Source organism: Solea solea, chromosome 11 (genome assembly GCF_958295425.1).
Source record: "Solea solea chromosome 11, fSolSol10.1, whole genome shotgun sequence".
Lineage (NCBI taxonomy): Eukaryota > Metazoa > Chordata > Actinopteri > Pleuronectiformes > Soleidae > Solea > Solea solea.
The window spans coordinates 14,116,808-14,134,729 of record NC_081144.1 but is presented as its reverse complement, the minus strand read 5'-3'; the positions used below and the strand labels follow the sequence as shown (position 1 = coordinate 14,134,729).

At 39.9% G+C, this 17,922-nt stretch overlaps 1 protein-coding gene across 4 annotated transcripts in view; it reads right to left on the bottom strand.

Annotated features, from left to right (window-relative positions):
* Positions 1-8,724, bottom strand: part of clstn1 (calsyntenin 1) — a 34,471-nt gene extending 25,747 nt beyond the window's left edge. For 2 of the 4 annotated variants that reach the window (XM_058644058.1, XM_058644060.1), the window contains exon 1: positions 8,431-8,724. In XM_058644058.1, the coding sequence (XP_058500041.1) occupies positions 8,431-8,512 (82 nt within the window). In that variant the 5' untranslated portion in view covers positions 8,513-8,724. The remainder of the gene's footprint in view (positions 1-8,430) is intronic. The other 2 variants (XM_058644059.1, XM_058644061.1) reach the window with 1 other exon arrangement.
* Positions 8,725-17,922: the final 9,198 nt, after the last annotated feature.

The following is a 17,922-nucleotide window of genomic DNA, read 5'->3' as shown; positions in this document are numbered from 1 at the left end:
TACTGTACTGTGGGGCTGAGGCGGAGGACAAAATTGGACACCAGTGACCCTCTGTTATATTTCTAGCCACACATATCAATTCAGTATGGGGAGTTTCTAAACACATATATTATGGGCTGATATTGCACTGACGCTAAATCATTTTTAACCTTGCAATGTCATCATATGCCAAAAATAACCCAAAAAATACAGCAGCAGGCCAACCCTACAATATATGGAATCCAATACCAAAACATTTATAAATCTAACTAATCTGACAAATGACATTGCCTCTGTAAAATGACAAACACACATGAAACCTTATGTGCGCAGAGACAGGGTTACTGGACACAGCAATCCTGTTGTGCAGCAAATCAAGCCAATACCATTTCATCCCATAATGGAATGCATCCATTTTATTCACTGGCAAGGTCAAGCTACAAACAGGACATCAAACAAAGCCTGCCAAGTACTAATGAAGAGCAAGAAACACAAGTGATGTTTGGCTGGAATCCACTGGATTTGGATGTTTTCAGATGTCCTACAGAGTGGGATAACTCTGAGAAGAAGCAGCATCGAAATGCAGCTGTCTGCTTACACAGGTGAACAAGGATAAATGCTGCGTTTCATTTACATCAGAACTCGGAACTGGGAGTGACATCAACGCTGAGTTCACCACGTTCCATTTGAGAGGTCAGAAACTCAAACATATCACGGGCTAGTCATTGTAGCCCTTGTGATCAATACCAGTCGATAACATTTTACATGGTTGCAAACAGCATAGCAACATGTCTACGGAAACAATCAGACAGTGCTATGTGTAGGACTGACTCTTTTTCACTACCAGACCACACACCCACACTGCGCTTTCTCCTTTTCTCTCTCACTCACATCTCAGCCCACTTCTTTGGCATTTTTCTAAATCAAGCACTGGGTGAATATTGCTGCAGAAGAGGGGGTTTAGTTACACTTTAAGTGAATCTATCAGTGTTATGAAATATTGGTTTGACAATTGAGACATTTATAGATATTAAAAAAACAGTTTCAAAGATACAGTCAAGATCATTATTACTGCAATATAAATATGAGAATGTATAGGTAAAAGCTTTCTCCATTTCAATTATCCGCATTCATGCACTCATTCAGTCCATTTCTATGTGGGGGAATATGTACCATTTTTAGCAACAAGATGAGCCGTCATTAATGTTTAACCATTTGTTGTCCACTCTGAGCCCCAAAGAACAGGATAACATATGCTGTGTTTCCATCATAGTACAATACGGTACAGTTCGGAATGGTAAAGCCCTAGATCAGGCTTGCATTTTGACCCCACCCTACCTTTACTTGGTAGGTGGGGTGTGGGCTGTGCCCAATGGCCACGTAGCGTGGCTTTGTACCGGTACAATGACATAGAACGCGGCACAACAGACAAGAATGGAGGACATCCAGCAGCTTTTTTTCCTGCTCGGGTTGTGGCTGTTTGTCTCAACAAGACATCAACATTTGTATTAGAATAGGCATTTTCTTCGACTTCCATGGGATATTTACACCAATCGATAGGAAATGGGGTTTTTCTGTCTCCCAATCAGCTGACTGTCGTGGGTGGAGCTAGACAGGTATTACTCGTAATGCAAATGCAAAAACCAAATGTACCAAACCAAACCTTTAAACTCGGTGGAAACGCGATTATAATGGCCATTGACAGAGGCACAAAGACAAAAGCCCATTTATGACTGCCAAGCTTTTTATTGAAGCCTACGCTATAACGATTCACCCGTTAATATAATGAAATGCTTTCTGTAAGAATGTTAGGGCTACAATGGACCATGGTAATCCTGACATTCAACAGGACACCTGTATACGGCTCTATCCCTCCATACCACTGTTGTTCTATGTTCTCTGTCATATTCTTGCCAAAAACTTAGACTAAATAGACTATAACTTTCACTAATTTTAAATGGTTTAAACAAAAAAATATGACACCTAAGTAGAGATTTCCTGCAAGAGAAAGTAATACACAGGCCTGAGAGATATTCTGAGTTTTGCATCCAATGTAGTAAATGTAAGCTACAACATGTTCAAATTACCATCTATTACAATACAGACTATCCCTTATCAATGTGATCACACCAAACCTGAACATCAATTTAAAATATGTGTCCAGTCTGACCAAGTACATAAAGCAGAGAACCAGCACAGCTGTCTAGATTGTAGCATCATAACTGCAGCAGATGATCAGTCAGTAATTATGAGAAGAAGGCTAGGAACCTCTGAGGGCTTGTTGTGTAATAATGATGTTGCAGCCAAGTGTCACGACTGTGACGCGTTGTCAGGCTCTGCTTCATTGACTCAGCTCATATTTCACATATGATGCCTACAAGCCTTCATTTTTAGTCATCATTTGCCTCAATAATACTACAATCAGAGAATACCTGTACATCAACAAAAGGTAGACCTACAGAAAGTATAAGAGAGGTTATATATTGTAAATTATAGACTAAGGCCCAAGTAACAATACAAATTACTAGGCTCTGCTTTGTTGAAAATATTAAATTACACACAATTATGAATACATTGAATTTACCGGCCAAACATGACAATCACAGGCTGCATTAGTGGCGGCACAGTCTACAAGCAGAGTGTGTAGCCTGTCTTATTACTACAGGAGACTAAATAAAGCCTCTCTGTTGCCAGGTTGTTGTTCATACAGTATTGGTCCCATCAGTTGCAGCAATACACTGAAGAGAAGAGAAGGGAGTGTCTGTGGTTTGCTGATAGCTGTTTCTAAGAAGATGACACAAAAGTTTGGGAAATGTGAACAGCTGTAACTGTGTAAAATATGCAAACACACCACCTGTAAAAACACAAGTATGTGGGAGACATTTCAAGATATTTTTGCACACACACCAATTAGTGATAGTGAATTTGACATCTGCATTTAACCCATGCTTTTACAAACCAGTAGTGAACACCAGGGGGGAGCAATGGATAATTGGGTGCCTTGCTCAGGGGCACCCAACCCTTGATGCATACCTGGATTTGAATCAGCAACCCTGCGGTTACAAGCCCAATCTTCAGGGAAGATTCAAGAGAAGTTGGACACTAATGGCGCATTTCCACTAGCTCTATTCACCTCGCCACGCCACGGTTTAAGTAACGTTTCCATACCTGGTACCAGGTACTATTTTTAGTACTATTTTTAGTTCCTGCTCAGGCGAGGTTCCAAAAGCGTGCTGAGTAGGTACTATGCGATGATTGGTCAGACTGCCGGCCACTGACTGGCCAGAGTGCCGTCACAGGAAGAGACGTCCCACACACAAATCAAGCCAAACAGCGCCAAACTGTAGTGCCGTGTTGTGTCGTCCTGTGGTGAGGCGAGGCGAGCGGGTGGAAATACTCCATAATATCCAGCAGTGACAGACACAAGTTGAAACCATACAGGCATATAATGTATGCAGATTTGAGTCACTGACACTTTTATCCAACATTCAGATACCTACTCAAACTCGGTGGGGTTAGTTCAAACTTGAAACTTTCAGTCTTAAAATATACAGCCTAGAAGCACATCAGACAATCTTAGGTAATTTACCACACGGTCTACACTAATATCTTCAACATAATACTTTGATATTTGTTCAAACATGAGTTTTAAAAAAGTGACAGCCCTATTGACATTTATGCTAGTGACTTTTAAGTCCATGGACCAAGAATCATCGACATACAATCTGCTAACACTCTGACAGTGGGCACACTCCTCTGTTTATTTTTGCCTCTCAAGCCCCTGAGCTTGTTGACGCAAGCCACCCGTATCACAGACTGGGGACTGTTCTTGCAAGACTTAAAAAATCTGAAAGGAAGCCCAGACCTTAAGGGCCCCTTACTCCCCAAACACCCCGCTCACACAGGAGAGTCTCTCAGTTTCCCTGCCAGGCAACAACATTTGTTTGTCTGCTACGCAAAGAGAGCGAACACACCCTGGATGACCGTAGCGCTGCACTGAAGAGGGGGTTGGGAGCTGCAGAGCCCTGAATGCAACTCAATCACCTCTCAGTGTAAACGACACAAAAGGGCCAGTGAGAGTGAAGTAGTGAGAATGAGACAGCCGCAGGTCTGCACAGGCGCACGGCTGAAGACGAACTGTGGCAGGTAATGTGCACTCTGGTTACCTGTTTCCCACGGAATCTGAATCTTAATGTTAACACACCCTAACAGTGAATAACTCTGCAGTGCCAGTTTATCTGCTAGATGCGATGGGATGCAAGGGAGGGGTCAACACAGCCGGATAAACTTCAGAAATTAAATTAAAACCTGTATGCTTTTGTTTGTTGTTTTATTTAAAAAAATTCTACTTAAATACTGACATTTCAAAGAAAAACTAAACTCATCATTCATAGTTGAGGCTTTGTGGAGTTTCACGCAATGTGATGTTTATAACGTGTTGCTTTTTGAAGTTCTTATATAGACGTATTCATATAAAACATTTAGAACAGGGACTCTAGTGGCCGACACAAATTCACAGTCATTTGGCACAACTTAATATTCACAACTGAATGACCCATTCGTTACAGTTCACTGACTGCATTCAGCTGACGAAGGCACCAATGGGAGATAGTTGAGATAGCCGACCCAAATTTAGTCCAGAACTCTCATGGCCTGTCTTTCCAGGACAAAGTAACATTTTACCAAATCAAAATACTTCCAACAACTTAGCACATTCTGGGGATTATCTCATATAGACATTCTTGAGAGGCTTGAGACGCGATTCTTTGAACAGTGACCACATTGTGACATGCTTAGTCAAGATCCCGACCTCAATGTCGTGGTCTAAAAGCCCTTTGTTCCTCTGCAGAAGCTCTGAATAAATACTGAAAACATGTAAGAGTTAACGTGTAGGAACAGGGCCTGTGTCTAGGGCAAGAAAACTGTTAGTGAAGGAAACGCACGGTAAAATGTTTCATAATGGTGCTTCTGCTCCACAGAAGTAGTCACTTTGACAGCGTAACCTCAACAAACAGAAAACAAATTTAAATGAAATGTGATGTAAATTTAGTCCATCACTCAAATAGCAAGTGATTATAGTGCCACCAAGCAGCCATTTATAAAACACTTAGGAAATCAGTCTGGTATAATGTAGTTAAGAGGTTTCTTCCTCCAGATTCCCTGCACTGAGACAAATCTACAAGTACAGACAATGATGTCTGAGCATATGTGTTTTCACGCGCTCCTAGAGTTTCATGTGCGTTCAATCAGTGATGGAGTCAAACAGTGAAGTAGATCACTGTACATAATATAAATTATCATATCAATCAAAACCACACACTGACACCAGTGTCATATTATGTTTAATTTTGCCAGCGGATAATAGGTAGGCTCAAATAAAAACACATCAAACAAAAGTAGTTCACCAATTTCACCAAATTGCTATTCTTTGGCTACCACATTTTTTAATGTTATTTCTAGATTAAATCATGGTCAACGGTGCAACTAAAGTTGTGACTGTGCATGCATATAGTGTCTGTTTGCCATAACAGAGCAGAACAACACATGTCACACAGATTGGTGGTTGCTTGAAAGTTTAAAGCAACAGCAAATACAAACTGTAAGCATATTTATTTCCCCAGAGTCATCTCAATTACTGAGTGATTTAATAATGTTGTCATCAGGGAAGAACCTCAGGGGTTCACCAGCACAATAAAATCTACTTCAAAAAGAAAAACTACTGACGTGATGCAAAAACAGCATGACTATTACCAAAACAGCAATTTTACGTGGATGAATGGCGGGCGCCTACAATAAATGAAGAGACTTGAAATTAAAACACTAGACCTGTATTATTTTCTTCCAGCCATGTGAGGACTACACATATGTTAAGTCCATGGTACCATACAAAGCAGGACACAAATCCAATTTGTTCAACTAGAATTAATTAATTTGATGATGAATGAGCCAAGAAACTTCCCGTCAGGCAGCATTTCCTTTGTCTATCCTTGGGCGCCCAGCACTGGAGAACCTTGTGTATTTCAAGCAGACCTTACATTTAACTCCAGACCATATAGACACACAGCAGCTGCTCATGGTAACAGATCACATGGGTTAGACATGGAAAACAAGTCACATACACCATAACAGAAGTGTTATGGTGTCTTGCTAAAGACAACAAGGTGTTCAAAACCTAAAACATGTCGAGGCTTCTTCAACAGGCCTGCTACATAAGACACACACTTATGATTCCTTAGTGGTATTGTCATTTTTTTTTAATCAAATACTGTGTGGGTATGAATTGGGAAGTATATCAAATAGGACTGTGTCTCTTCACTGGTCTCACAATTCCATTACAATTGTATAATAACAATTCAATTTGATTCGACAACATGATGCATCGTATCCTAAATTCTCTACAACTCTATTTGCAATTTTTTCATCAGTTGATATGTAAAAATATGAAATTAAATATGAATTTAAATACTTCTTTACTAATGAAATTGAAACGTTCCGCATCCAAAACCAAAACTAATGTCTCAGCAGTCGAGCTGCAGCTTCTAGCAGATGGGAACATCAACAAGCACCGTTACGTGGCTATAATCGATTTCGTTCCGTCACTGCATCGATGCAGAATCGTCCGTCTCCGCATTGCGATGCATCTTAGAAACACCACTTGTATCAAGACATGTTTTTTTCTATAGATTATTGAATGAATCCTGAATGAGCCAAAACTAATTCAGTCTGTTTCTGAAGTGACAACATCAAATCGTTTTCAGAAGATTTAGACCACACGATTCAGGGAGAAGAAACACTATGACATGACACTATGACACTTTAAAAATAAATCAACAGCAACAGCCATGAAAACACAAAGCTGGACTGCAGGTGACAAGAGGCAGCTCATGGAATACAGAAGTGACCTTTGGTCATTAAATGATAAGCCTTCACCAAGATGGTGATTTCACAGGCCTCCTTTGCTGATAAGGACTGGAAAGCCAGCAGGTGTGTTTTACAAACACATTAGAACAACCACAGTTACACACTACCTGGGACGAACTGCTTTCAACCTTTTCCGTTTGATTGATGAAAAAAGAGAAATTAAGTTACTGCCTCGCAGTGCTGTGCATTCTCAGCTGCTCGACATGGCAACAGGAGTAAAAAATATGGCCGGACTAAAAGCCCCTGTGCTGATTTTCGTAGGATCAAACGTCCCTTTTATGGTCTTTATTCTGTTCATAGAGAAAAAAAATGGGTGTAACGTTAGAAGAAAACAGCTCACAATGGCCTCCAGCATTGGTGGCTGCCCAGGCATGCTGATATGGCCACACTGACTAATAATATGCACCTGCCTTCACACACACAAACACACATACACACACACACACACGCCCTGTCTGGGATTCATTGGACTGAGTATAACCTAAAAACACAGTACGAAGATTCTGACAGTAAAGAGAGGATTCATGTGAGCAGAGAAGTGGAGGTGGTCCGCCCTACTCTGCTGTCTGCAGCAGATAAAGGAGGCATGGTGTCCATCAGTGACATTGCAAATGAAGAGCCCACATTTATTTATATATATATATATATATATATATATATATATATATATACATATACATACACACGTATAATATGTATCTATATCTATATATGTATATGTATTATAAAGGTTTATATGTGACGTAATCACTGCACATTGAAATGTTAAATCCATAGATAAAACAGAAGCATGTGAAGAGGATCTGCAATGCGTAGCCAACCAAGCTCCATCCTGATGAGACCACAACGATGCCAAACCAAGCATTAGGAATACTTGTGGGGAAATAAACCTTGGCTGCATTCATTCTGCATTTAATGGCACTGACTGTAAAATAAATGAAACATATAATCACTCGCCTAACTACAAACGTGCTTAACTGCCCTTTGGTAGATAAAAAAAAAAAAAAGAAGAAGAAGCGCAATACATGCGCAAGTTGACACATAATAGGACAACAAACAACGCAAATGTGTGCGTTTGATTTATTTATTTATTTTTAAAGGGGGACTTGAACCTAAAAATAGACTTAACTGCAGAACATGATAGAAGGGGGTCGATTCGTGGCCTTAACGTTATCTTTAAAGTACAATACTCCAAAACATGTATTAGGGTGTATTTTTTTTACACTTGGATTACATATGTATATGTGATTTAATGTTTGATTCTGGATTGTCAGAGGTTAAGATTGACTGCATCTCGGGATGAATGCACTTGCTACCGGCGGGGTACTTCCATCATCTCTCGGCTGCTGCGTCTGCTGCGGAGCTGAACCATCCCAGAACAGGTTAGTGAACACGCATCACTGTGAACCCGCAAATTCTCACTAACGTTCTAAGATAAAGAGGACTCAGTACAACCGCACACCACAATCCCCATAGAAGCTGCGTGACAAAAACACGCCAGGGATGTACAGTAAATCCCGGCTTAGTTACCTTTAGCTGCCTCCACCGCACATAATAGTCCGAGGACCAGTCCGACAGCGGATGCAAATCGCGTATTCCCTCGGAACCGCATCCCGAATTCGAGTCAAACCGCAGCGACTTAAAAAATACGGTCTTCTTCTCCTTCTTCCCCCGTCAGTCAGGCGGAGTGTTTTTCTCAACAAGAAAAATAAAATCCAGAAGATGAGTGTCGGTTACCACTGTAGCTCTAAGATGGCCGTCGTCGCCGCCGCCGCTCTGCTGCCCTCTCTCCGCTTCAATCAGCGCTCCTCTGCGTGAGTATTGGCCGGCGCGTTCAAGGACTGTCGGAGATTTAGGTTGCACTGAAAGCGAGAGCTTCTTTCTGCTCAAGTGGTGTTGGTATGGGAGTATGGGAGCCAGGGCAGAAACAAACCAAGCAAAAAATTAGTAATTACATAAGAAGATTAATATATTTAATAGATTAATTTATTTTGTGGAACAAAATGCAATATCAACTTACATGCTGGTTTTGATACCCAACACCCTTTTTTCCACTGAAATCTCCTGTAAAACAATGCAGGACACCTGGGACAAACACAAAGGAAAGCAAAAGTTTACAAAGCGGGTGGATCAGATTACAGTTAGACGTAAAAAAAAACCTTGGCTTCTATGCAGCTTTTTTTTTTAGAATACTTTTAGGACTGTCTGTAAGGATGTTGTCCAACCATTCATCCATTTTCTACCACTTTGTGGGTCACGGGGGTGCTGTGCCAATCTCATTAAACTAAACTAGTTCTGCATTTTCTAAACTGGATTATACCAACCATAGTTAGGCCTGTTTCTTCCCAGCTCTGACCGCTTCATGTCAGGTTCTCAAAATCCAGATTTTCAGAGGAGACCGTGAAGGCAGCGTGTGTCCAAGGGTGGCCAGTGACGTCAGTACTGTTATTGTGGGAGCATGCAGCTTGTTTAGCACAGACGACAAAATTAAAGAGTGATGGTGGGGGCTAAACTTCTTCTGCTTCTTGTGTTACACATGGTCTTGTGAGGATAATAGTTATTTTAATCATGTGGAATTAAACACAACACCGGAGTCGAGAGGCTCTCCAAAGAGTTTGTGTACCTAGAAACCGTAGCAAATGTATAATTTAATTATTCAATTTGATCAATCTGTGTGTGTCATCAATAGCCGTTGGACCAAAATGAGATGTTTTATCAGGTCTCCACAGTAATTTTACAGGACGACCAGAGATGGCCTGCAGCATCACAAGCTGCATAACCAACATCACAACATGAATTATCCAGACTGTGATGAATGTTAACAAAAAAGTGTGAAAACTGCTAATGTGCTTCTGTAGCCAAACAAGTGGAGATGGAAACTTTAAATCCAATGCACAACCAGGCTTTAATTTTGCCCAGAGTTTAATTTGGCTGAGCAGTAAATGAGCCTTGTGCAATATTCAATACAAACGAGCATTATATTTAACAGTTATAAATTAACACCCTGCAGAAAATAAACAAATAAGTGCATGGAAATGTGACAATACCAAGGCCTCGAATTGCAAATGTGGGTGGGGGCTGATATCTAATCAACACGCTCAGATATAGATAGCACCCCTGAGGAGAGGAGAACGTGCTGCAATCAGAGACGCACTTATGAGCGTCTACAAGGTTTTTTCTCCCTTTTTTTGCATCATGGCTGCTGCTTGTGCAAATTCAGACACAATCTGTTTTCTTACAAATGCAAAGGTTAACCAAAATAATGGGAAGTCTCCGTTGTGAGTAAAGTTTTGAAAAAGGAAAACATGCATACATTTTATTTTGTGTGATACCCTAAATAAATAAATAAGATGACAACACTAAAGACACATGTCAAAGTTGAGAGAATGAAAGTCAGCCATTAGACGTCGGCGCAGCCTGAATTGTGGTAATTATCTTAGAGAAGCAGCTTTGAAAGGACACAGTTGTGTGAGGCCACAATTAAGTGATGGGTCTATAAACAGGGACAGTCAGGGCAGCAGCAGCAGCAGCAACAGCAGCAGCTGAGCTGCAGCACAATGCCTGTTTGTCTTCTGTTTGGCAGCACATGAAGTGGCCAAGAGAAAGTGGAAGCTTCCCCCCTCCCTTGCTGATGTCCAACACCCTGATTATCATTCCTCTGGGACACAATGGGCGGCAGTAGGAGGGCTTGCTCGGTGGGAGGGTGTGAGACGTCAGTGAATGTTCAGAAAGGTGTTACTTCCTCCTCCAGAACATCTCATCCACTGATGTGACGGCCCATGAGCGCTGATGGTTTGTCGTCTGCTGTGAATGCACTGTTGTTGGATTTACTTTGTCATTCACAAACAGTCGTAGAAGTTAATTCCAGTCTTCAAGTCCTAAACACGTTGTTGCAACACTTTGAACGCCACACAATAAAGGGTCAGCCCAAGTTACTTTTACTATTTCTGTACCCCGCTTTCTAAAATTGTGGCCCAACCCCTAAAATACAGAGTGGAATATAAGCAAATAAAAGATATTATTTAGTTTATTTTAGTTTAGTATTATAGTTATTCCAATTATATTGTACTACCTTGTGTGGTGGGAAGTGAGAGACGGAGAGTTGAGTGCTACTGACATCTCTGTCTCTCACCTCTTGTTTTTCTTTTTACATCCTGTAACTGATACTGAAATTGTATAAGTAATGTATATTTTCATTGGAAACTTATACAGAAAAAAATAAAAACAGCTTATATTACAACTATGAAAGTAATTGATGGGCCTTGATAATATGTTGACACATTTAATTTGAATTAAGATCTGCAATTGCAATCATTTATAATGATGTTAAATCACTTAAATCATCCATTAATTAAAAATGTGGTAGTTCCAGTTTTTAAAATGTGACATTTTCTTCCTTTTTTGGCTGTTTCAGTCAGACAAATCAGTTTCGCTTGTTTTTAATACTTTTACAGACTAAACGACTCATTTAGACAACACATTCAAAATGCCAATATATTCTAGTTCCAACCGCTTTATCCTCTACATCGTTGGGTCGTGGGGGTTGCTGCGCCAATCTCAGCTGACACAGGGCGAAAGGCGGGGTACACACTGGACAGGTCGCCTGTCCATCAAAGGGACACATATAGAGACAAACAACCATCCACTCTCACACCCACACCTATTATTGTCAATTTAGTGTCCAATCTACCTAACCCACTGTGGGAGGAAGCCATAGAAGCCAGAGAAAACCCCCACACACACAGGGAGAACATGCAAACTCCACTAACAAAATAGGCTAGTTATGAATGTTTCACTGCATCATCCTGTCTCAAGCTGTCTTTGCCGTCCAACTGAGCTTGAGCCTCCAGATAAGGATGTGTGAGGATTAGATCCACCACATGAGATGATGGTGGAGGCTCCTAAACACCTCATAGTAACTCACATTATTCGAAATCCTTCCACCATCACTCTGCCTCTGTTATAATCCAGAAAAGACAGAGGGTGGATACTTCTGGGCGGTGGACATCATCAGTCACTGCCTGTAGGAATGATGTTGTTAGTTGTTACACTGAGGGCTGCAGTCATGGTGGGTGGCAGCACACAGAGCGAGGAAAAGACTCTGCTATCAGGGGCATCAAAGTGGCCATGACCATTAAATGCTAAATGCCAATATTAAATGTTTTTTAAGTCTAGACTGTTGTGTTGCATGTGTTATTAATCACTGCAGAGGTTTGGTTTTCATTTTCCTGAACAGGCAGGGGCTCCGTTCTCTATTCCACTAATTGCTCAGGGGGTGGTTTGTTGTTGAGAGCCCTGAGCTTTTCATAATGGCACCGCTCCATGTGATTTGTGTGATGATGTGTACCGACAAATAATTATTGTTTATTGATGTCCCTCTCTCTCTTACGCACACACACACACACACACACACACACACACACGTTTACACAGCATACACAGTGAGGATAATCACAGACATAATGCATCCCCTAGCTCAGTGGTCAGCAATTGATGGCCCGTGGGCATCAGTATCTATCAGTGGTCTGGCAGATGATTTAACAAATGTAATCTCAAAATTATTTGCTTATCTTCACAAAACAAATTCAAATTTCATATCGAGTTCAGAGCTTTTATTCTGAAAAAACTTATTCAAATAGATTATGTTGAATTGACTGTAAGCACGTAACAAAGAAAAGAATGAAGATATTTCTCAACTCAGGGGAAACTGAGGTTGGGAAGCACAATTTTTCAAAAATACTACCCCTATTCTAATAATACAAAGCTAAATGGAAATAGGTGAAGTGTTTGTTTAAACCCATTTCTAACCCTAAAATCAGGTCTTAACCCCCAAAAAAGTCAGTTTAAGGGGTGACAGAAGGTGAGGAGCAGTCAAACTGTCCCGACTTCCTTAGGTTTCCAAGTGTTTTGGTCCTCACAAAGATACCCATGTAAGAACACACGCACACTCGCTCTCTTTCTCTCACAAATGAGCTGCATAATTCAAGGTGTCACAGTATTATATTGGCCCAAAGGAAGAGCTCAGAAAAGTTATTTCAGAGGATTATAGCTCTGCATTTCAACCCGCCTTCATCTTTATTCACACTCCAATTCTTCATCCGATAACCAAAAGTACACACTACAAAACCGGAATCATGATTCTTAATTTTTTTTAGAGAACTTTTTTGTTTGTTTGAGTAAAGGTTTAATTTTATAGATTTTTTCCCTCTGCAGTATTCGTGTCTCTTTGACTTGGGTGCAGGGAAATTAAATCTCACTTCAGAGGTTCTGGATGTTATCACATTTTTTCACAGGTGATTACAAAAGCCAGTGGGCCTGTGTGTGTGTGTGTGTGTGTGTGCTGCAGTTGGGCAGCATGTTAAAGCTCTGCACCTTTACTCTTTAATTCATTCTCCACAGGGAACATTGGGAGCTCTCCCTCTGTGATTGGATTCTTTCTGCATAAGTTGCCCTCATTCATCTTCCATCCTGGACTGTCACTCATGGTCATTTATTAACCACTGCAGTTCATCCTCTGCACACACTCTCACTAGCAACAGCCTGGAGGAAAAAAAACACAGTGTCAGTTGTCTTTTCTTAAACTGATGCCACTCTATTTACCAGGCACGAGTATATCAGTAAACCAGACAAGTTTCTGCAGTTCCCCTCAGGAAATGTTTAATTTCCATATTGATGCTCGGTAGAATCCTTGTTGGTTCATGAAAGAAGCTGTTGCTCTCTGATGTAGCTGTGATCCACATCCCAAACTGGTTAATTCAAAGGCCCCAGTTTAAAAATAAAATACATTCTCACCCACGGCAATAATCTTTTGCACTTTTAAAGCTTTACTGTGAAACTTGATGCATACATTCAGCTAAATAATAAAGTGGTTTTGCTGTTGTTAAACCAACCCATAGACCTAAAAAAATAGTCAGTTTGAATAGGAGTCTATAGGATACTTTCCAGTAAACTGTGTCCTAATGGTTTTATTTGCTTGTCTTGGATCCTCTTCAAAGCAGTAGGAGATGGATGGATGATGCTCCCATTTAGAGAAAAATAGAGAGCAACACATTAGTGGACATACGATACGATTTATTGTCGGAACATGTCTGAAATGTGTCTTGCATCACCACAGCTTTGCAGTTTGTACAAAACATACGGGACAGAAAAAAACTACATTAAACATTACATTATACCGACTACAGACACAACTACATACATTACAAGATGGTGTTTAAGGCTCCTCAATGTTCCATACATAGTTTTAAGACTGACTGGTGTACAAAGGCGTTTTTCAGTCAAACCTTATTAAACTGTGGATCCCTGTACGTCCGGCCGGATGACCATAGTCTGTATTCATGGTTCAGGACATGGTTAGAGTCAGAGGCAACATGTTAGTTTTTCAGCAGTTTAACCTACAATCTTTGAGCAGATATTCATTTGATGAAGCAGTTTTGTAATCAGTGTGACTGATGGCTGGTTTTGTCTGGTAGCCGGCTGACACGTCTGAACTTTTCACTTTCAAAATGTCAACATGTCACATGCCAGATCGCAATTTCTGTGGCTTCAAAATGGGAGTTCAGGCTTTTATGGCTGATGTCACAACTCATTTTATGTCTGGTTTTTTTTTTCTTAATTATTTGGACTTGACTATAAATGTAACTGATATTTTATATCACTGTCTAGCATGTGAATCAGCCTCTGTGTATTCTACAACAGCCTGGAGTTTTAGTTCCAGCCCCCATTGTTAGTGATGTAAGGCCAGGACACTAAAACACAAGGCAAGAGGGAGAAGGAATCTGGCAGATGGAGGCTTAATAACCTCACTGAATAGTCCAGTTCTCTCTATAGGGCTCCACAACTCTGCAGATTAAGGACAATACATGTCCACGAAAGGATATCACAATAAAACAAAATAAATTAGTCATTTATTATGATAAATTGTCAGATTATTATTGTTATTGGCTCTTGGTTGAAAGTTGTTAAATGTATCAATGATATCTGATGCTTGGTTTAATTTACATTCATCATCTGCATCAGACATATGAGTTATAAAATCACAATTTATGAATTAAAACATTTATTTCTTTTCTTACACCCATATGTGGTGGATTCTTCCAGATGGGCATCAGGTTGCCGTGGGTTCCATGATATTGGGGTTCTTGTTTTAAGACCTTGACCTCTGACTCCCACAGAAGGTCACCTCTGACATGCCATGCGGAGGTTTCATGCTGGGGGTCAAACATGGTGTCATACTCTGACCTCCTTGGCTTTATTGCCTCAAAGTTTAGGGAGGGGGCACTGACGCGGCTGTCACACCGAGTCCAATCATTCATCTGTGACAGGCAGGCTCTCATGGCTCCTTGGATTCTTCCATCTTGAACACTAGGAATAATCCTGTGGATGACAGCTGATAGATGTACATAAATCTTGTTGGACATCCTCATTTATTTGCATTTAAACAACAATAAGTTAGCTGCAAGAAAATTATATATAGTTCGTTTGTGTCATAAAATATCATAAAATGTTGATCAGTGTTCTTCAATCATGGAAATGATGTTCTCGAATGTCTCATTTTGTCCACAAACCAAAATAATTCAGTTTTAATGAATTCTTCGTTATATGGAGCAAAGAAACCAGAACTTATTCACATTTAAGAGGCTGAAAAATTAGATTATTTTAATTATTGGGAATTGGGAATACAGCTGCCAGGAGGGCATTATAAAGTTGCTTAATTAAGTTGATAAAATAGCTAGCTAAGTCCAGGATATATATATATATATATATATATATGCTTTTCTCATGATTTGTTTGTATCATAATACTTGGGCGCCGATTCATTTTGTATTGCAATTGTACAAGAAATGTCATTTTATAGTATTGATACATGCAATTTTCCATTTCCTCCTTAAACCAAAACTGAGTCAGCCATTTATCTCAGATGAATGAAACAGAGGTACATTACATGGACAACAGAAATATAATCAGGTAAAGTAGAAAATGTTAAAAGGTTTTTTTCCTTTTAACTTCACCTACTTAGTGTTCACTGAGAAATGAATAGAGCGTCTTACAGCCTTCCCATGAACCTGCTTCAAATGAAACTGAAAAATGTCTTCTTTTTTAAAAAAAAACTTGCAGATAACCCTGATAAATAGAAGTTCCAATACCTTTTGAGTAGAAATAGTTGGATTCTTTTGGAGAAAACAAGTTTTTAAAGTCATGATATATTGTCTCATCCACGTTTATGTCTTTTTATTTTAGTTTTAGATGAATCTTATCGCCTCATATGAGCTTCCATGCCTATTATTTATTGTGTCTTTTATGTATTACTCAGCAATTTTGGTTGTTTTAAAGTGCTTTACAAATAAAGTTGGATTGGATTGAACAGTATATGATAGATATTTGTAAATGATGTAAAATCCTGTAAATGTGTAATCAATTACGTCACACAACGTCAAACTGGCCTAAATACTGACAGTTACAGGATTTGTTTTATTTTTTATTTTACTTTTTATAACTACACAAACCTCTGCCCACATACTGACTGAGAATGTCGCTGCAGTTGCTGCAGTGGGCTTGTTCAGTTCATTTTAAAAAGGTATTCTGTCTGTTTGGAAATGACTGCTGCAAACATCAAATCTCTCTCTGCAAATCTACATCCCCTTCTAAACTGAACAAACATCAGCCTATTACTGGAAAAAAAAACGTTCATGTGTTCACCCACACGCCGGATAAAGCTAATAACCAAAAACCCAGACCCAAGACACATTGTAATAACCCCCAAGTTGACTGTCTGTGATTAAAATCGTGTTTGTATATGGGAAAACCTGCTGTCCAGAGAGGGGAAGTGAGCAGTCTGCTCCCTCATTACCCTTGAAGGAGGCTCATATGGTGAGTGGGTGATATTAAAGTGGAGGAAGTTAAAATGGCTTGGAGCCAGTGTGTGGCTCCATCGTCTCTGACCTCGTGTGCAGTGCATACAGGAGCAAACTGGCTCAGATGCTGACACTCGCCTCAATAATAAGAATATACTATAACAAACCATATCTGAGCAAAATCGAACGAAAAAATTAAGTGTTTTTTTCTCTTCATCTTTCCACAACTGAACTCGCATCCATCAGAAAAAAGTCTAATGAGGTTTATTTCTTCCCTTCCTCCCTGAAACCGCAGCTGAATCCGTCCTGTGATATAAATCTGGAGGTTATGGTAAAATGCCCTCTGGTTCCACGGGGGCAGTTCACACTGAAACACACTAGTTGAGACGATAAGGGAGTAAATCGGTCATTATCTCTGAGCACAGCTTGTGTTGTGACTCACTTTTCCACGACACCATTTGTATCCCGCTCCCTAGCTGCTCATAATTGCGTGGTTAACGCGCTACTCACAGAGATCAGTGTTTACGAGGTGACCGGGTCAGAGCTGCAAACAGGAGAACCACTAACAAGAAAACCCGGTGACACTCTGTTTCTGTTTATAAAGCTAAACCAGGAATGATCTTTGATTCAATGTGAATACTCTGAACTTGGCATATGTGGTTATATTTAGAGGCGAAACGTCTCTGCTGAGATAGTCGGAATTAACACATCTGCACAGTGTGATGCTGAGAATGGAGGATAACTGTTCCCAAAGCCTCCTTAGATTAATTATATACAGAAATCTATAGTGAAAGAAGATAGAGTTCTGTATTTATCCTTAAAATGTTGTTGTTTTTTTTGTCTATCTAGAGGTTCACATACATTTAATTTCATTTTGAACAATGTACACATAGCAAATAACAAGAATGGTAACACCAGATGAAGACATGCACATCCAAGCTCTGGTCTTTATATACATCAGGCTAAATAATGTATGACTGAGAAACCATCTTTCCAAGGCCAGTTCTAAGAAGCACTGTTACATAATACTGTGTATATACATAATATAAAATCTGAAGAAAAGATACTCATCAGCATGACTTGAAGGACCTTTATAGTCTGTATTTACCAAAAGATAAAGATCCAGTGTGTGATATTTAGGATGATTTATTAGCAGCAGTCAAATGTA